The sequence below is a fragment of the Eubalaena glacialis genome, chromosome 10 (assembly GCF_028564815.1).
Source record: "Eubalaena glacialis isolate mEubGla1 chromosome 10, mEubGla1.1.hap2.+ XY, whole genome shotgun sequence".
NCBI classification, from domain to species: domain Eukaryota; kingdom Metazoa; phylum Chordata; class Mammalia; order Artiodactyla; family Balaenidae; genus Eubalaena; species Eubalaena glacialis.
In genome coordinates this window covers 110,639,919-110,660,458 of record NC_083725.1, presented here as the reverse complement: position 1 = coordinate 110,660,458, position 20,540 = coordinate 110,639,919, and the positions used below count along the sequence as shown (strand labels likewise).

Sequence of the window (20,540 nt, the reverse complement as noted above, 5' to 3'; positions counted from 1 at the left end):
TTCCAACACCTATCCTCATCTTGACACCCATAGGACTAATCTCATTATTATATTTATTGCTGCCACTCAGCATGAAGCTGAGGATTGTCATATCAGCCCTCAACTCCTACAAAATAATGTCCACACATCTCTGTATCTCCCCTTTACCAACCCCAGCTCCACTCCTCCCCAATTTCTGAAATTCATTCCATTAAATTTATAGTCAGTCATCAACATAACCCAAAATATACTTAATATATTTTGAAAGTCCCCTTTACCTACTTGGTCTAATTGGAATCTGTCTGTGTCCTGGGATAGTGCTTCCCTTACAGCCATCTCAAGTGGTAGCAATTCTCTCTTTCCTTTACCACCAAATCTTCTTATCTTTGACCTTGTAACACTATAATACTCTAATTTTTGCCTGTCAAAACTCTTTCCTTTGGTGGTGTCATTTAGTCTTGTCGATTTAAGATGATATATGTATAGTGAACCATTAGAAATTGCCAACCTAGTTCAAATTAATATAATTTGAGGTTGCCAATCCTCTCTTCTGAACTCTAGATCGCATATCCAATTGTTTATGCCGCACTCCTGCTTGGATGGCCAAAAGGGATTTCGAGCTCAATGAAATGATCTCTTTTCCCCCCAGTTCCCAAACATCTGCTTTTTTATACTCATCTGTGTATCGCTATACAAAAATTGGAGTCATTGACCTCTCTCTTTCTCTCCTGCCCCCTTTTCAGTACATCAGGAAATTCAGTCAGCCTTACTTTTGAAATATATCCAAAAGTGGATAATTTCTTATTATCCTACCCACTATCTTCTTGGGCCAAGCAATCATCATCTTTTATATTATAGTAGCCTACTAATTTTTCTACCACCTTTTATTTTTATCCTAGTAAGTTCAATTATCAACAGATCTACTAGAGTGAACCTTTTAAAACAGAAATCAGATTATGTCACCTTTTGGTGCAAATCCTATAATACATTCCAATCTTACTCAGAATAAAGCCTAGTAACTTAAAGTACTGTGTGAGGTCATTACAGCTTCACCCCGCTGTACCTCTCTGACATAACCCTTTCTTCCCACTGCAGGCTTATTGGTTTTCTTGCTGTCCCCAGGATAATCTTGGCATGTTCAAACCTCAGTACCATGTATTTGCTGTTCCCTCTGCCGGGAATGCCCTTCCTCCAAGTATACTCAAGGCCTGTTCCCCTGCTTCCTTTAAATATTTGCTCAAAAGTCTGATTTTATGAATGAGTCTTTCCCAGACCACCATATTTAAAATTTTACCCAGCTAGCTCTAACCTTACCTGTCTTCCACTCAGCTTTTAAAAAATTTCCACACATGCTATATATTTTCCTATTCATTTTGTTTTATATCTGCCACTACTTCCAAAATAGAAATTGCTGTCTTTCCTTTTATTTCCATTATATATGGCAGTGTTTTTGCTTATAATAGAAACTAGAAAAATTATTGAAAAAAATGCATCATGGTATCAAATATCTTGTTGCTACAGTAGGAATTAATCTTTAAAGAATTTTTAATCTCTAAACTATTTAGCTAAAATTTTGAAGCAGGTAACACTTTTAGATTCCATTTTGGAAAGATTCTTGATTTAGAAAAATAAATGGAGATTCCATAATCGGATTTTATGTAGGCTTCAAAAAATCCTTATATAGTTCATAAAGTCAGTGATAATGTACCAAAATTTGTATTGTTTTTATCTGTGATGGCTGAATCCAAGGTTTTTCAGGTTCTGAAAATGGAAGGATAATGGGACAAAAGGAAATCTCACCTGCACTTTGAATTTTCCAAGAATGAATACATTTACTGATGCTTTAGTAAGTGCCAGACAATATTGTTGTCCCCATTTTATATATGGGGAAACTGAGGCCTAATATTAACACATTAGTTAAAACCCAAGGTGACTCAGAAAACAAATGTACTCTTACTTGGCACAACTGGAATGGCCGTCATATACATAGAGAGAGAAATGTGTAAAAAACTGAAGGAAGGGATATGAAAGATAGGAGAGTAGGAGTTTGAGAGGAAAGCAAATGTCATGAGTGATATTATCAAACCTTTGATTTCATCCTTAATCTGGATGCTCCATCTTATATCATCCACCTCTCTAATATAAGATAGGACAAGCTCTCTGTCCAAATCATAATATCTAACCACTTACGTAGTTCCAGTTTGCATCATCAACCCAGTATGATGGGAAAAATGATGGCTGAGTAATATTGCACTCTAACAATGTTCATTGATTCCATACACGGTAGAGGTGGGATTTGCATCTTTTGACATGGCTTTAACATAGCTCCAGATCAGGGACATCTGAATGCAAAAGTTAAAAACTGTATTAATGTAATAAAAGTCAAAAACTACTATTTTATAGATGTTTTAGTCCTTGTACATTAATTTGTTTCCCATTTAGTTGAAGTATAGTTGATTTACAATATTCTAATATTATATTAGTTTCAGGTGTGTACCATAGTGATTCAGTATTTTTACAGATTATAGTCCATTAAAAGTTATTACAAGATAATGGCTATAATTCACTATGCTATAAATATGTCCTTATTGCTTATCTATTTTATACATAGTAGTTTATATCTCTTAATCCCATACCCCTAATTTTCCCCTCTCTCCTTTGTTCTCCCCTTTGGTAAACACTAGTTTGTTTTCTCTGTCTGTGAGTCTGTTTCTGTTTTGCTATATACATTCACTTGTATTATTTTTTTAGAGTCCACATATAAGTGGTGTCATAAAGTGTTTGTCTTTCTCTGTATTATTTCACTAAGCATAATATTATTAAGGTCCATCTATGTTGCTCCAAATGGCAGAATTTCATTCTTCTTTATGGCTGAGTAATATTCCATTGTATATATGTACCATAACTTCTTTATCCATTCATCTGTTGATGGGCACTTGGGTTGCTTCCATGTCTTGGATATTGTAAATAGTGCTGCTGAACATTGGGGTGCATATATCTTTTCTAAGCAGTGTTTTTGTTTTTTCAGATATATGCCCAGGAGTGGGATTGCTGGATCATGTGTTAACTCTATTTTTAGTTTTTTGAGGAACCTCCATACTGTTCTCCATAGTGGCTGCACCAACTTACATTCCCAGCAACAGTGTACAAGGGTTCCCTTTTACCCGCATCCTCACCAACATTTGTTACTTGTAGACTTTTTGATGATAGCCATTTTGACAAGTGTGAGGTGATATCTCATTGTGGTTTTAGGACATGTTTTATTTAACTTTCTTTCACTACCATATACAACTGTTCTGACACAACGAAAAAGACAAAAAAAATGTCAGTTGAAGTAAAATTAATTCAATTTCACATTAATTTTGTTAAGCTATTCTAGCTTAATACAAAGAATAATTTGTGACTATTTTGTAAACTTTGACTTGGCTGTCTGAGCTGCTCTGGTTAGCAACTAATCTGATGATATTGCTTAAATCCTTTCTTTTGATCTTAATTCAGTTTTCTATGAAGTTAGGAGATTGGATGCATTATCTCCATATCCTTTTGCCTGGATTATTCTATGATTTATCAATAATTCAAAATTGCATTTTATTGTCATGGCCATGCTTTAGACCTAAAAACTCCTGGAAACTGGTTATTGCAATACTGAAATAAGGCACAGAGCAAACATGCTGATTGATTTCGGTGGAGTCTTCCTTTCATTTTGTATTCTGATTCTGTTTGTTTTTTTTTAATTGCTATAGGGCAGCCACACAATTCCCAATTGATCTCCATGGAAAACACTACAGAGGTGACTGAGTTCATTCTTGTGGGGTTGGCTGATGACCCAGAAGTGCAGATCCCACTCTTTCTCATCTTCTCTCTCATCTACCTCATCACTGTAGTTGGGAACCTGGGGATGATTGAATTGGTTCTGTTGGACTCTCTTCTCCACACTCCCATGTACTTTTTCCTCAGTCACCTCTCTCTGATGGACTTTGGTTACTCCTCAGCTGTCACTCCCAAGGTGATGGCAGGATTCCTCACAGAAGACAAAATCATCTCCTACAATGCTTGTGTCACCCAGTTCTTCTTCTTTGCAGTCTTTATCATTGCAGAAAGCTACATCTTAGCCGCAGTGGCCTATGACGGCTATGCGGTAGTGTGCACACCCCTACATTACACCACCACCATGATGACTAATGTGTGTGCACGTCTGGGCATAGGCTGCTACTTCTGTGGTTTCCTGAATGCCTCCATCCACACTGGGAACATTGTCAGGCTCTCCTTCTGTAGGTCCAATGTGGTCGATCGCTTCTTTTGTGATGCTCCTCGTCTCCTGGCTCTCTCATGCTCAGACAACTACCTCAGTGAGATGGTTATTTTCTTTGTGGTGGGTTTCAATGCCCTCTTTTCTATCCTGGTAATCTTGATCTCCTACCTGTTTATATTTATCACCATTCTGAGGATGTGCTCATCTGAAGGATGCCAAAAGGCCTTTTCCACCTGTGCTTCCCACCTCACTGCCGTTCCATCTTCTGTGGGACGGGCATCTTCATGTACTTACAGCCCAGCTCCAGCTATTCCATGGGCACAGACAAAATGGCCTCTGTGTTGTACACCATGGTCATCCCCATGCTGAATCCATTGGTCTACAGCTTGAGGAACAAAGGGGTCAAGAGTGTCTTTAAAAAGGCTGTGGGGAAGACAAAGTCTTCTAGAGAATTTGTATTTTAACTACATTAAATCTACAATAAGGCGGTTTTACCCACCTCAGATCTCTCTGGTGAAAATACTTAACCTGTCTAACCCACACATTTCTAAATTCTTATGGTAATTTCTCCAGCTATTGATTAAATCTACAAAGCAAAAGTCTCAAAAAATATGATAACTAGGAATAATAGGTTAAGAAGAATCACCCATGAACATGGGATTTTTTTTTTTTTGCTGGTCACTCACTATTATTTATTTACATCTGACGAACTATTTGTCTATGGAATTTCATAGTCAGGTCATATGCCTTTAAATAGACAGGCAAAACAGAGGAATAGAACATTCTGCTGACAGGTAAATGTGAATCAATCCGGTTTCTTTCAAAGGAAAATAATCAAGCTCTTTTCAAATAATGTAAAATGCAAAATGATTGCCTGTTGGAGGGGGTGGGGAAGCCTATGAGCTTCTCTTCTCAGAGAAATGATTGCCATATTCTAGCTGGAGGAACATATGCTACAGCTTATCTTGTGATTTCTCGGCAGTTTCTGATATGTATTAACAGTTGATTTTCTGTCATTGCTCTTCTTCCTCCTCTTTCCTCCTACAGTGTAAATTAGTTTCCCCAAATGTACAACCCCCCCTCATTTTCTTATCAGTCTTGCAAAATGGGTGATTATTTCATTATTGGTTTTGAAGAGTCTTTCATATTAAGTGGTGCAGCTCTGGTTTCAGGCAGACATTTAACAGACTCTTATTTGTTTCATTCTTTGTCTCATCATCTTAATCAAAGCCCCCTGAGACCGAGTCTTTTCTAGTAACAAACAAGAATAAGAGGAAATTATAAATTGTTGCTTCCGTGGAAAATGCAGTATTCATCAGGAATGCCTGGTGGGATTGAAACAGGGTAGACTTCAAACATGTGAAAACAATTGTACTCACCTATGAAAAACCTTTTAATAGCTAGTAGACCTGTCTTCCAAGTCTCTTGTTAGCTTAATACCTAAGCAGCGTCCCTCTGTGGGGCTCAAGCCTTATTATATTGTCCTAAGGTTGCTAGCAGAAAATTTTTGAGCGTAAGAGTTTATTTTTTCATATGAGACCTGCTGTCTTGCTTTCTCCCACATGCTTTTGAACATGGGATTTTGATTTTTAAAATTCTTCTTAATAAGTATGTTCACCTACACTCCCACACGAACATGTACATTTACATGCATGTTTTAGCATATGCACACACATACATCATTCATGAAAAACTCACACACCTACAGAAGGAGAAATTAATTAAGACATACATGAGATAGGTCTATTATTATAGTAGAATTTAAAACAATTATTTTGGTGTCTGGGAACACATTCTTAATATAAATATTTGACTTAATGTAAATAAGATATATATGTTTGGTTTTTAAAAATTATTGTTCAATTGATCTTTTTACATATGAAAAAGCAATAGGTTTTGTATTTAAAAAATTAACTTTTATGAAAATACTTCCAAAGTTTTTTGAGTGTAGATTTATTATTGATTCTTTGTTCTTATTTTTAATAAAAATGCATGCCTTTACACAGGCATTTATTTTCCTAGACAAATTTTCATATGTCATATCTAAAAATAATATGTTTATGTATGTCATTTTAAATAGAGAAAATATACAGTAATATGGGAAAAAGAAAAGGATCATAAAGGCATGTTTTAATTCACTTAAATAAAAGTATAACATTTAATTTAAAGATTTTAAGCACCAAGAATTATAATAGTATTAATAATTCTTTGCATATAAATGTTATGAATTTGTTAATGTCCGAATGCACTAAAATTTTGAGTCTCACAATGTTAAAAATTTTGAATCTATATATATGTCCATTCTTTTCTTCAGATTTGGGAAGTTTTTTGCCATTATTTCTGTAAATATTTTCTGTCCCTTCCTCTCTCTCTCCTTTTGGGAATCCCATTATGCATATGTTGGTACTTTTGCAGTATCCCACTGTTCTCTGAGGCCATTTATTTTTCTTTATTTTTTTTTATTTCTGTTCCTCAGGCTGTATATTCTCAACTGACCAATCTTTATGTTGACTGATTTTTTTCTTCTGCCAGCTTATATCTGCTACTGATACACTTTAGTGAATTTTATACTTTATTTAGTTTATTTATTTATGTCCTGGGATAAGCCCACTAGAGGTCTACTATACCCAGAGTAAGTCAGGATCACTGAGAAGGGCCCCATCTCTGACACGAGGGACAAAGTTTCTGTGTAAGATGAAAGCTGTATCAGAAGAGTAGAGAAAGGACTCTGCTATTCACAACCATGCTAACAAACACTGAGTAATAAGTAAACACAGTCTACTGCTAGGAGAGGGCCAAGACACATGGAGAGCCTTTCTAAGGTTCAAATGCAAAGGAAATATTTAAAATTGCGAAGGTCAACGTTCATTGCAGCTCTATTTACAATAGCCAGGGCATGGAAGCAACCTAAGTGTCCATTGACAGATGAACGGATAAAGAAGATGTGGCACATATATACAATGGAATATTACTCAGCCATAAAAAGAAATGAAACTGAGTTATTTGTAGTGAGGTGGATGGACCTAGAGTCTGTCATACAGAGTGAAGTAAGTCAGAGAGAGAAAAACAAATACCGTATGCTAACACATATATATGGAATCTAAAAAAAAAAAAAAAAAAGTTCTGAAGAACCTAGGGGCAGGACAGGAATAAAGACGCAGAGGTAGAGAATGGACTTGAGGACATGGGGAGGGGGAAGGGTAAGCTGGGATGAAGTGAGAGAGTGGCATGGACATATATACACTACCAAATGTAAAATAGATAGCTAGTGGGAAGCAGCAGCATAGCACAGGGAGATCAGCTTGGTGCTTTGTGACCACCTAGAGGGGTGGGATAGGGAGGGTGGGAGGGAGACTCAAGAGGGAAGAGATATGTGGATATATGTATATGTATAGCTGATTCACTTTGTTATAAAGCATAAACTAACACACCATTGTAAAGCAATTATACTCCAATAAAGATGTTAGAAAAAAATTAAAAAATAAAAAATAAAATAAAATTGAGAAGGTCACAGGTATTGAGAAATATCTTGTAAACCAGCTTCCATCCTAAAACATGGTCATGCCTTCTGAAGCCTCTTCATATGTGGTTCACTGATGGTAACTATAGAAACAAGATCCAAATCCAGTTTGACTTGTATGTAACTAGATTGACTCAGCTGTCCACACTAATGTTCTAGCCAAACAAAACAACAACAAAATGTAGGACTATCTTCGGGCATAAAATGTATTTACCACAAGATTTATTGCTTTATACACGATGTTTAGCTTTCAAAAAAATCACAAGGAATACAAAGAGGCAATACTTTGCTGAAAGACAAAGCAATCAGCAGAATCAGATGCTTATATGACAGAGATATTGAAACTATCAGAGAAGGAGTACAAAATAAATATACGATTAATATGTTAAAGATTCTAGTGGAAAAGTTGGAAAACATAATAGTCAGACTGGTGATTTTAACAGAGGAATGAAGACTTAAAAGAAACAACAAATGGAAATGCTAGAGTCCACAATATCCACAACTGTATGGTCCATGGAAAAAGTCTGGCTAGGACTTCTATTACTATACTGAGGTGGTTAGAGTGGGCACCCTTGTCTTGATCCTGATCTTAGAGAAAAAGCTTTCAATTTTTCACTGCTGAGTATGACATAGCTGTGGGTTTGTCATGTATAGTCTTTATTATGTTGAAGTACATTCCTTTCATACCTAATTTGTTGAGAGTTTTTATCATGAAAAGATTTTGAATTTTGTCAAATGCTTTTTCTACATCTATTGAGATGATCATATGATTTTTATCCTTCATTCTGTAATGTGATATATTACATTGATTTATTTGCATATGTAGAACTATTCTTTCATCATTGTGTATGATCAAATCCAACAATATGTAAAATTCTTAATAAGTCATGACCAAGTGGCATCCCAAATTAATTGCAAGTGGGATTTCAAAACAATGTACTGTATTAAGATGCTGTGGGGTTTTTTGTTTGTATGTTTTTGGTTTTTTTAAATTTATTTTTTATTGAGGTAACGTTGGTTTATAACATTATGTAAGTTTCATGTATACTGCACGTATTTCTAATTCTGTATACACTACGGCAGCCTCACCAACAAAAATTTAGTTTACATTCATTCACTATATTGATACCCGTTACCAATTTTGCCCTCCTCACTGCCCCTTCTCCTCTGGTAACCACTACTCTGTTCTCTGTATCCATGTGTTTGTTTTTGTTTGGTTTGGTTTGTTCATTTATTTTGTTTGTCTGTATGTTTGTTTGTCTTTAAATTTTTATTGGAGTATAGTTGATTTACAATGTTGTGTTAGTTTCAGGTGTACAGCAAAGTGATTCAGTTATACATTTACATGTATCCACTCTTTTTTAGATTCTTTTCCCATATAGGCCATTACAGAGTATTGAGTAGAGTTCCCTGTGCTATACAGTAGGTCCTTATTAGTTATCTATTTTATATATAGTAGCGTGTATATGTCAATCCCAATCTTCCAATTTATCCCCCTCCCCGTTACCCCCAGTAACCGTAAGTTTATTTTCTACATTTGTAACTCTATTTCCATTTTGTAGATAAGTTCATTTGTACCCTTTTTTGTAGATTCCACATATAAGCGATATCATATGATATTTGTCTTTCTCTGACTTACTTCACTTAGTATGACAGTCTCTAGGTCCATCCATGTTGCTTGTTTGTTTGTTTTATATTCCACATGAATGAAATCATTTGGTAGTACTACACTAAAACCATATAATCATCTCAATAGATGCAGAAAAAGACTCAGACAAAATTCATCATTTATTCACAATAAAAAACTCTCAGCAAGGTATTAGTAGTGGGAAACTTCCTAAACATGATAAAAAACATCTATGAAACACTTATAGCCGGCTTCATACTTTATTTATGATGAAAGACTGAATGCTTTTTTCCAAAGATTAGAAATAGGCAAGGATGTCTCCTCTTATCACTTCTATCCATCATGATAGGCATCAATACAGTAAGGCAAGAAAAAGAAAGAAAAACACATTGGTTGAAATGGGCAGAAGACCTAAATAGACATTTCTCCAAAGAAGATATACAGATTGTCAACAAACACATGAAAGGATGCTCAACATCACTAATCATTAGAGAAATGCAAATCAAAACTACAATGAGATATCACCTCACACCAGTCAGAATGGCCATCATCAAAAATTTACAAACAATAAATGCTGGAGAGGGTGTGGAGAAAAGGGAACCCTCTTGCACTGTTGGTGGGAATGTAAACTGATACAGCCACTATGGAGAACAGTATGGAGGTTCCTTAAAAAGCTAAAAATAGAACTACCACACAACCCAGCAATCCCACTACTGGGCATATACCCTGAGAAAAACATAATTCCAAAAGAGTCATGTACCACAATGTTCATTGCAGCTCTATTTACAATAGCCAGGACATGGAAGCAAACTAAGTGTCCATCAACAGATGATTGGATAAAGAGGATGTGGCACATATATAGAATGGAATATTACTCAGTCATAGAAAGAAACAAAACTGAGTTATCTGCAGTGAGGTGGATGGACCTAGAGTCTTTCATACAGAGTGAAGTAAGTCAGAAAGAGAAATACAAATACCGTATGCTAACAAACACATATATATGGAATCTAAAAAAAAAAAAGTTCTGAAGAACCTAGGGGCAGGACAGGAATAAAGATGCAGATGTAGAGAATGGACTTGAGGACACGGGGAGGGGGAAGGGTAAGCTGGGACGAAGTGAGAGAGTGGCATGAGCTTATGTACACTACCAAATGTAAAATAGATAGCTAGTGGGAAGCAGCCACGTGGCACAGGGAGATCAGCTCAGTGCTATGTGACCACCTAGAGGGATGGGATAGGGAAGGTGGGAGGGAGGGAGACTCAAGAGAGTGGAGATATGGGCATATATGTGTATGTATAGCTGATTCACTTTGTTATAAAGCAGAAACTAACACACCATTGTAAAGCAATTATACTCCAATAAAGATGTTAAAAAATATATTGGTTGGAAAGGAATAAATAAAATCCCCACAATTCAGAGAAGATATGAATTTCTACTTAGAAAATCCCAAAGAATATGACAAAAAGCTGTAGAACTAATGAGTTTAGCAAGTTCTTAAGAAACAAGGTCAATATTCAAAAATCCATCATAATTCTATATAATGTCAATAAACAATTAGAAATTGAAATTTAAAAGCAGTACCATTTGCAGTAGTATCAACACCATGAAGTACTTAGGTATAAATCTTGCAAGATATGTGCAAGATGTGCTGAAAACTATAAAACATTGACTAAATAAATCAAATATGACAAATGGAGCAATTTACTACATTCATGGATTAGAAGACTAAATAATTTTAAGATGTCTGTGTTCCCAAATCCCAGAAAGAATTTTTGTAAAAATGGGCAAGCACATTGTAATATTTATATGGAAAGTCAAATAAACTGGAATAACCAAACAATTTTGAAGAACAACAGTGTTGAAGCACTCACATCCCTCCTTTCCAGATTCACCATTAAGCTACAATAGTCAAGTAGTGTGGTATTGGACAAAGGATAGCTGTATTAGATTAAATGTTACTGGAACCAGATAGAGATTCCAGAAATATAGCAATACTGATATCGTCAGTTGATATTTGCCAATTCTGCAAAGGCAATTTTAAAGAGAAGTATAGTATTTTCAACTGATACAGTTCGAATACTTGTTAAAAACTCAAAAAGGCAAGTCACGAACTGGGAGAAAGTATTTGCAAATCGCATATCAGTCCTTATCAGTAAAGGGCTTGCATTTTGGAATACATAAAATATTCTCAAATTGGAATAATAATGAAACAAATACAGTAAAAATGGGCAAAAGGTTTTAACAGAGACTTTACAAAGGAAGATAATAGGGATGACAAATAAGCACATGAAAAGATGCTCAACATCATTAGTCATTACAGAAATGCAAAACAAGGAGATACACTACAGACCCCTTAGAGTAACTAACTAATAAAAACAAACCTATAAATATCAAATACTGCCAAGGATGTGAAGCAATCAGAACTCTCATACATTGTTGGCAGGAATGCAAAATAGTATACCATTTTGGAAAACAGGTTGACTGTATCATACAACCCAGAAATCTCACTCTTAAGAACGTACCCAAGTGAAATATATGCATATGTTCACATAAAATTCTGTATGTGAATGTTTATAGACACTTTATTTGTGATAGGTAAAAACTGGAAACAGCCCAATTTTCTCTCAACTGTGGAATGGATAAACAATCTGTGCTGAATACACAGAATACCTCTCAGCAATAAACAGGAACCAATTACAGAACAACTACACAGCTCCATAAATTTCAAATTCATTACGCTAAGGGAAAGAAGCCAGACTCAAAAGACAACCTACAGTATGACTCGTTTTTTATGACATTCTTACAAAGCCCAAACTGTAAGGGCTGAAAATAGATCAGTGTTTGCTAGCAGGTAGAAGGAGGGGTCAAGCATAAAGGGGTATAGGAAATTTGGGGGGTTGATAGAACCGTTCTACATCATGATGTGGTGGTGGCTATACAGCCACATACATTTGTGCAAACTGTTAGAACTATACATTAAAAAGTGTGGCTATAACTTTATATAAATTATACATTAATTAGAAAGTGAAAAAAAAAAGTCAAGTAACACAAACTGCTCGGTGGACTTACTCAACAGGCACTTAAACTCCCCACAGACAGTTTAATTGCTTCTTCACTAAATAAGTGAGATGAAGAGCTGAGAACCCTAGGTTCTCATAGGGGACCCCATTCCCCTGACAGCTCTGTGTCCCTATAACTTCCTCCTGGCTCCTATTCATTAGCCTTTGGACTCTCCAAATTACTCCATTTAACATCATTTTAGAGGACCAGTCTGTGTGCAGAACCCTTTTTTTCATTTGTTTATTCGTCTGAATGGTAATAGATTCTAGTGTACATGTCAGTTTTCCTCCAAACAGGATTTGCTTAGAACCTGCAGCCAGAGCCAAGGAAAACTCTCTAAGATAAGAATTATACTGATTCAGGTTAAAGTGATAACCCCTTTACCAAATTGTTTTGTAGATCATCTTTCATTTGCTATTCACAGGCAGAATTCTGTGAGATGTGTGGGAGAGGTAATTTTATTATTTTTGTTTCATAAATAAGAAAACTAAGCTTGACAGAGGTAAATGACTCTTCCAAGGGATCATAAATAATACATGGGAGATGTAGGACTTGAACCCAGGTTTCCTAGCTCCATGTCAATGATTTTTCTTCTATTTATTCATGCTTCAGAGACTTTAAAATCTTTTTTACCAGTACCTGAAAGACCTTTTCCAATAGGATTTATACATTCTACCCTGGTTGATTTTCTGATTTCAGACTCACAATTCATGGTTGCCTTTCCCTTTTTGTCAAGGAGCAAGGTAAGCTTCTATATTTCCTTATACATTTTTAGTGAGAAGTGTAATTCATGCAAAAACTGGAAGGAGGCTATGTCTGCTATAAGACATTTCCACAAAGTAATGGATGTTTTCAATATTTTTCTCAAACAGTGAGGAGGAACTGGTCACTAAATGTCAAAATCTATGTCATTGGGGAATGTTGTGATACTCAGGAAGCACCATGCTGCTTTCCTAAAGAGGATAAGAACAAACAAACCACCACCACAACAACAAAAACCAAAACAAAAAAACACATAGGAAAGACTGTGCTCTGATTTGGTAACTTCATTTAGTTTACTAACTCTAGGCCTGTTATTGAAGGGGAAGTTAAATAGAACAGGGTGAAATGATACTTCTTTAGACTACAAGAGGACCACCATGAATTAGAGAACTCCTTACTTTATTTATTTCAGCCTTCTTTTCCCCTTAATCTCACTCATATTATTACTAGCACATCTAGAAAAGCTAAAAGTGGTGGCTAAGGGCCTAGGCTTTAAAATCTGTCTGACCTGGATATGAATCTTGAGTTTATTTCTTGCTAGGTGTAGATTTTTATGAAGTCTCCTAACCCCTCAAATACTCAGTTTCCTTAATGACAAGAGGTGGATAATAATACTCCATACCTTATAACATTGTAGGATGAAGTTGTAGGATAATATAACAAATGTCTTTAGGTACTAGGCATGAAAGGTGAAGTCGTGAAGGGGAAACTGGTAGAGAAGAATGGTTAATAAATGGAAGCTGTGACACAGGCCTCAAATTCAAATGAAAAAATTTAGAATGCGAGGTTCACCACAAAAGCAGATCTGAAAGCTAGTCAAACTCTGGAGCATACAATTTCAACCCTAGATTTTTGTGATCCAGCTTATGGGTGGCAGTCGTGAGAGTAAGAATGAGTTTGAAGCAGAAGAAAACTGTTTCAACCCAAGGTAAAATATGGATCTCTAGGAAGAAATTGAGCAAATGGCTGGTACAGCCAATGATATGGTTAGAGGAAAGACAGAGTGAGACCCACAGGAGGAATCAGAAGACCTGAGTGGACATAGTGTGTGAAGAAAGACTAATCAAGGAGAGAGGCTATCAAACTTCAAAAGTAATCCATAACCTAAAGATCTGAATATTGCTGCCCACTTTTTCCAAACCAAGGTAGAAACCGTCATTTCATCCTAATACTAACATTAGAGCTAACACTAATCAGGCTTATATTTATTGTTTTTCGTGCATTATTTTATTAACTCTGACTTTTGTCCCTTCACATTACCTCTTTGTTTTTAGCGATGAAAAATATGAGGCTCAGAAAACTTAGGTTAGGACACTGTCTCCCTGATAGTAAATGGTAGGTACTTTTAGAATGCTGTTCATCTCTTCCCAGATCTTGAGTTCTTACACTCAGTTCATTACTTTCTCTTCAGAATTGCCTTTGCTGGTTGGACATATTTGTTGTTGCAGTCATTGCACTGCATCTACATTACATGTACGTCTCTGTTACTCCACTGTAAGTCCCATAGCCAAGGATAGTATATTAGTTATTTCAGTAGTCCTAACAACTAATATTAAACTTGGTCTAATGGATTCAATAAAACATGTGAATTGAATTAGTTCACTTCAACTCAAATTTCAGTTCATATCATGGGAACTGGGAACTAGTCTGCCTGGGTACAAAGCTTGACTCTGCCAGTTAAGCAATTAAGCAACCTTTTTGAGTCTAAGTTATCTCATAAAATCAATGAGGGTAATGACTAATGAACCTCATAGCATTGTTAAGAGGATGAAACGAATATATATACATACAGTCAATCCTCATATTCACAGATTTCACATTTGCAATTTTTCCTATAATTAAAATTTATTTTAATCCTAAAATAAATATTTGTAGTGCTTTTGTGATCATTTAGGGACATGTGCAGAGTGGTGAAAAATATGAGTTGCTTGACGTTCATATTTCCAGCAGAGGTTGAACAAGGCAATTGCTCTACCTTCTTGTTTCCATTCCCGTACTGTAACTGTTTACTATGCAGTCTCTGTAGTGCCAGTTTTCCACACTTTTATGCCTTCTGTTGGTGATTTTTAAATTTAAATAGCCCCTGAGTGTAATGCTGAAGTGCCGTTGAGTGTTCCTGAGCACAAGACTGTGATGTGCCTTAAGGAGAAAATAAGTGTATTACATAAGCTTCATTTAGGTATGAGTTATAGTGCTGTTGGCTGTGAGATCAATGTTCATGAATCAACAGTATATATTAAATAAGATGTTGTTAAAGAGAAACACACATAAACAAGCTTTTGGATTGATTGATTGATGAAAATGTGACCAGAGGCTTGAAGGAACCTATTTGTGTATTTTTGCTAGGAGCAAATAAGCACTCATGAATTCACTGTTCACTGTTACTTTATAGAACCCAACTACTACAGATAATGAGGATCGACTGTGACATACTGGAATGTGAGCACTAGAGAAGGGTACGTTGTTTCTAGACTCAGTAGATATGATTTGGAAGATGGAGTCATTCCAGATATGTGACTTTGGACAAGTCATTACCCCTTTCTATACCTCAGTTTCTCATATACAAGATTAGTAAACTTCATGAGTGATCCATGAAACCCCTCAATTTCAACTATCTATAACACAACAGATAGTTATTTACTAATTTTCTTATGTGTATGCTTTAGATCTGGAGAACAAATTATTGCTGTAATTAAAATTATCCACAGGGCTTCCCTGGTGGCGCAGTGGTTAAGAATCTGCGTGCCAATGCAGGGGACACGGGTTCGAGCCCTGGTCCGGGAAGATCCCACATGCCGCGGAGCAACTAGGCCCATGAGCCACAACTACTGAGCCTGCGCGTCTGGAGCCTGTGCTCCGCAACAAGAGAGGCCGCGATAGTGAGAGGCCCGCGCACCGCGATGAAGAGTGGCCCCCGCTCGCCGCAACTGGAGAAAGCCCTCGCACAGAAACGAAGACCCAACACAGCCATAAATAAATAAATTAATTAATTAATTAAAAAAAATAAAAATAATAATAATAATAATCCACAGAGTATACATGCATTCCAATTTCACTGTACCCTCTTTTCCATTCCTGTTCCTTTACCTCTCATTGTTGCAGGGCATCGTGTGATTCTCAAATGATGTCCATGGAGAACAATACAGATAGTGATTGAATTCATCCTTCTAGGACTTCCTGATGCTCCAGAAATGCAGGTCCCACTCTTTATAATATTTACTCTCATCTACCTCATCACTCTAGCTGGAAATCTGGGGATGACCATGTTGATTCTGTTGGACTCTCATCTTCACACTCTTATGTACTTTTCCCTCAGTAATCTCTCTCTGGTGGACTTTGGTTACTCCTCAGCAATCACACCCAAAGTGATGCAGGATTCCTTACAGGAAATAAGGTCATCTCCTACAATGCATGCACTGCTCAGATGTTCTTTTTTTACAGTCTTTGCCACTGTGGAAAGTTACCTCTTGGCCTCAATGGCCTATGACCGCTATGCGGCCGTGTGTAAACCCCTACATTACACCATCACCATGACAACAAATATGTGTGCTTGTCTTGCCATAGGCTCTTATGCTTGTGGTGTTCTGAATGCCTCTGTAAACATTGGAGATACCTTCAGTCTCTCTTTCTGTAGGTCCAATCTGGTTCATCACTTCTTCTGTGATCTTCCAGCAGTCATGGTCTTTTCCTGCTCAGATAAACACATCAGTGAGATGGTTCTTGTTTATATTAGTACCTTCCATGTGTTTTTTGCTCTCATGGCTATCTTTATTTCCTGCATGTTCATATTTATCACCATCCTGAAGATGCACTCAGCTGAGGGATTTCAGAAGGCTTTGTCCACCTGTGCCTCCCACCTCACTGCCATCTCCATCTTCTATGGGACAGTCATCTTCATGTACTTACAGCCAGCTCCAGTCATTCCATGGACACAGACAAATAGCATCTTTGATCTATGCTCTATGGTAATCCCCACGCTGAACCCTGTGGTCTACAGTATGAGGAAAAAACAAGGAGGTCAAAAGTGCATTCGAGAAGGTTGTTGAGAAGATAAAATTGTCTCTAAGATTAGCCCTTTAATAATGTAGGATCCACAATAAGTTAGTGTTATCTCTTTAAGATGTTCTTTGCTCAGTGACTCACATGTTAAGGCCGACTCTACACTTACCTTCCTAAGGAGATATCCCCCCATCGCACAGTGTCAGATGTCTAGTAGAAACAAACATAATGTTAATTATCATGTGTCTTTCTACCTCATGTCAATGCAAATATACATGTGTAACAAGAACATACAAGCCCATGGTTAGAAGTGCATTCATGTGTCCCATGTATGCACATACAAACAGGAGGAGGAAATTTGTTAAATAAGTAAATGGAGTGTGGCTAGTTTTTGAAAAAAAAAAGAATTTAAAACAATCAATTGGGGTGCCATATGATCCAGCAATCCCACTCCTGAGCATCGTTCTGGACGAAACTATAATTTGAAAAGATACATGCACTCCTATGTTCATAGCAGCACTATTTACAATAGCCAAGGCATGGAAATAACCTAAATGTCCATTGACAATGAATGGATAAAGAAGATGTGGTACATATATACAATATGTACCATAAAAAAGAATGAAATAATGCCAGTTGCACCTACATGATAGACCTACAGATTATCATACTAAGCAAAGTAAGTCAGAAAGAGAAAGACAAATACCATATGATACCACTTATACATGGAATCTAAAACACGACACAAATGAACTTATCTACGAAACAGAAACAGACTCACACACACAAAGAACAGACTGGTTGCCAAAGAGGAGGGGAATGGGAGAGGGTTGGATTGGGAGTATGGGACTAGCAGATGCCAACTATTATATACAGACTGGATAAACAACAAGGACCTACTGTATAGCACAGGGAACTATATTCAATATCCTGTAATAAACCATAATGGAAAAGAATAAAAAAATAATCAATTGGGGTATAAGAATATATATAATTATATATAATCTTATTTATTTCATTAATGGAAAATCTGTTGTTCATCCTAAATTCAGAAAAAAAAGTGATACAGTTTTTTTTAAAATAAATGGAAGTACTTTTTAGGCACAATTTTTCCAGTGCTACATAAATATGATTTTTTAAAACGAATTGATACTTTTGTCTTTCCTGAGTTACCTGGTATAAACACATTTACATGATAATTTTCAAAAAGAAAAAAAAAACCAGAATAAGAGTACATAAAAGAAATGAGACAATAAAGACATTTTGTGATTTATCAATATATGACTACCAATATTTCACATTTTGTTAAAAAATGCACTGAGAAAAATTTTTTATAAGTTTCATCTCTGTAAATACTTTTAAATGGCTAACGCTACTCATTCATTAATAATTTAGTTGAACTACAAAATCTCTATCACATTTGCGCTCATTCACTCCACTTTATCTACATTGATTTTCTTGCTATTCCTTGTTATTTCCAAGCATGTCTCAGGGCCTTTGCACTTGCTGTTCCCTCTGCCTGGAATGCTCCTTCATTCTCTTTATTTCTCTGATTAAATATTACCCTGTCATAGAGGTATTTCCTGGCCACTGTTATAAAATATATGCTGGCAATTGACATTTTCTTCTCACCCTGCTCCATGTTTCATATCAACTTCTATCAATTATATATTTGTTCTCCAAACAAGAACATAAATTCCATATGAGGAGTAGCTTCATCTGCTTTGTTCATAACTCTGTCCTCGGTACCTAAATGAATTTCCGGATCATAGGAGAGTTAAGTAAATATTTTTTAAATGAGTGAATGAAGCTTTTAATTCAACCATATAAATAAATTAAATATTTGCATCATGGATATTTATAATTCATTCATAAAATAAGCCTTCTATGTAAAATTAGAGAGCATTTCAAGAGGCACGACTGGTGTTCTGTTTTGCTGAAATATTTTTGTCTACATTCTCACTCAGTGCTTTTAATTCCCACTTATGGATACAATGATTATCTGGAAACTTTGTCATCATTCCTTAGGAATGATGTCTCATTGACTATTAGCACATCAAATAGATTCTATTTAGTAAGTCATAAAAAGACATAAAGTATGAAACTATTTTAAAGCTTAATATCTGATTCAGTTTGGAAAATTACTTCACACACTAGTAATGCAGTTAATTCCAGTGATTCTAGCTATCCATAGATAATAATACTTATCAATAGGGCTTCCCTGGTGGTGCAGTGGTTAAGAACCTGCCTGCCAATGCAGGGAACACGGGTTCGATCCCTGGTCTGGGAAGATCCCACATGCTGCAGAGCAACTAAGCCCTTGCGCCACAACTACTGAGCCCATGTGCCACAACTACTGAAGCCTGCACGCCTAGAGCCTGTGCTCTGCAATAAGAGAAGCTACCGCAATGAGAAGCCCGCGCACTGCAATGAAGAGTAGCCTCTGCTCGCCACAACTAGAGAGCCCACGCGCAGCAATGAAGACACAACGCAGCTCCCCGCCCCAAAAAATACTTATCACTCATAAACATAATCTACATTCAATATCCTAGTAGAATAATGTTTATGTATTTTGTTTTGATCCTCAGGGGAACTCAATTCTATAACAAAGTTACCCATAGAAACTTGCACTGATATTCCCTTCTCTGCCTCTACATACTTAGAGGCTTCCATACTCTCAATATTTGTAAGATTGTGTTTGGATGTGCTAAGATGGTCATGCTGACGCCAGTGTGGGCAGAGTGTGGTAATCCAAATATTCTCTTCTGGCTCTCAGTTTATGATGTTAGTGACGTACTTTCTGCTGGAACCATTTAAAAATTACTTTTAATAAAAGCCTTTAGAATATTTTTAGATTTACAGAAGAGGAGCAAAGATAGTATAAGTGTTCCCACTTACCTCTCTCCCAGTTTATCCTAGTGTCATCACCTTATATTACCTTGGTACATGTGTCAGTACAAATAATCCAACATTCACACATTGCTATTAACTGAATCCCATACTTTATTTGGATTTCACTAGTTTTTTCCTCTAATATCCTTTTTCTGTTCCTGTATCCTATATATGTTAACACACAGGGAAATAAAAATGGTTACTGTTTTCTGTCATTGTTTTTGGGCAATGTTTTACAAGCAATGTAACTGATGTAGCCTCTATTAAGTTGAAAGAGAAAACCCTGGGGGTAAGGAGACAAATAAATAAGGCTAAACAGTAGTGTCTAAGAAAAAATTTTGGATATGGTGACTAACATTGGACCTAGTAGTACAAATTCAGAAGAAATTTTCAGATTGTTGAAGGAATGTCATTGGCAAGAAAGCTAAGAGCCTTGATTTTAAAATCT

The 20,540-nt window shown here is 36.2% G+C and overlaps 1 protein-coding gene and 1 pseudogene across 1 annotated transcript; both read left to right on the top strand.

Annotated features, from left to right (window-relative positions):
- The first annotated feature begins 3,748 nt into the window (after positions 1–3,748).
- On the top strand, positions 3,749–4,695 carry LOC133099625 (olfactory receptor 5B12-like). The gene is given in 2 exon segments (XM_061203388.1): positions 3,749–4,484; positions 4,487–4,695. Coding segments are annotated over 2 exon segments (942 nt in total). The 5' UTR covers positions 3,749–3,751.
- Positions 4,696–16,331: 11,636 nt separating this feature from the next.
- Positions 16,332–17,281, top strand: LOC133099624 (olfactory receptor 5B2-like; annotated as a pseudogene).
- Positions 17,282–20,540: the final 3,259 nt, after the last annotated feature.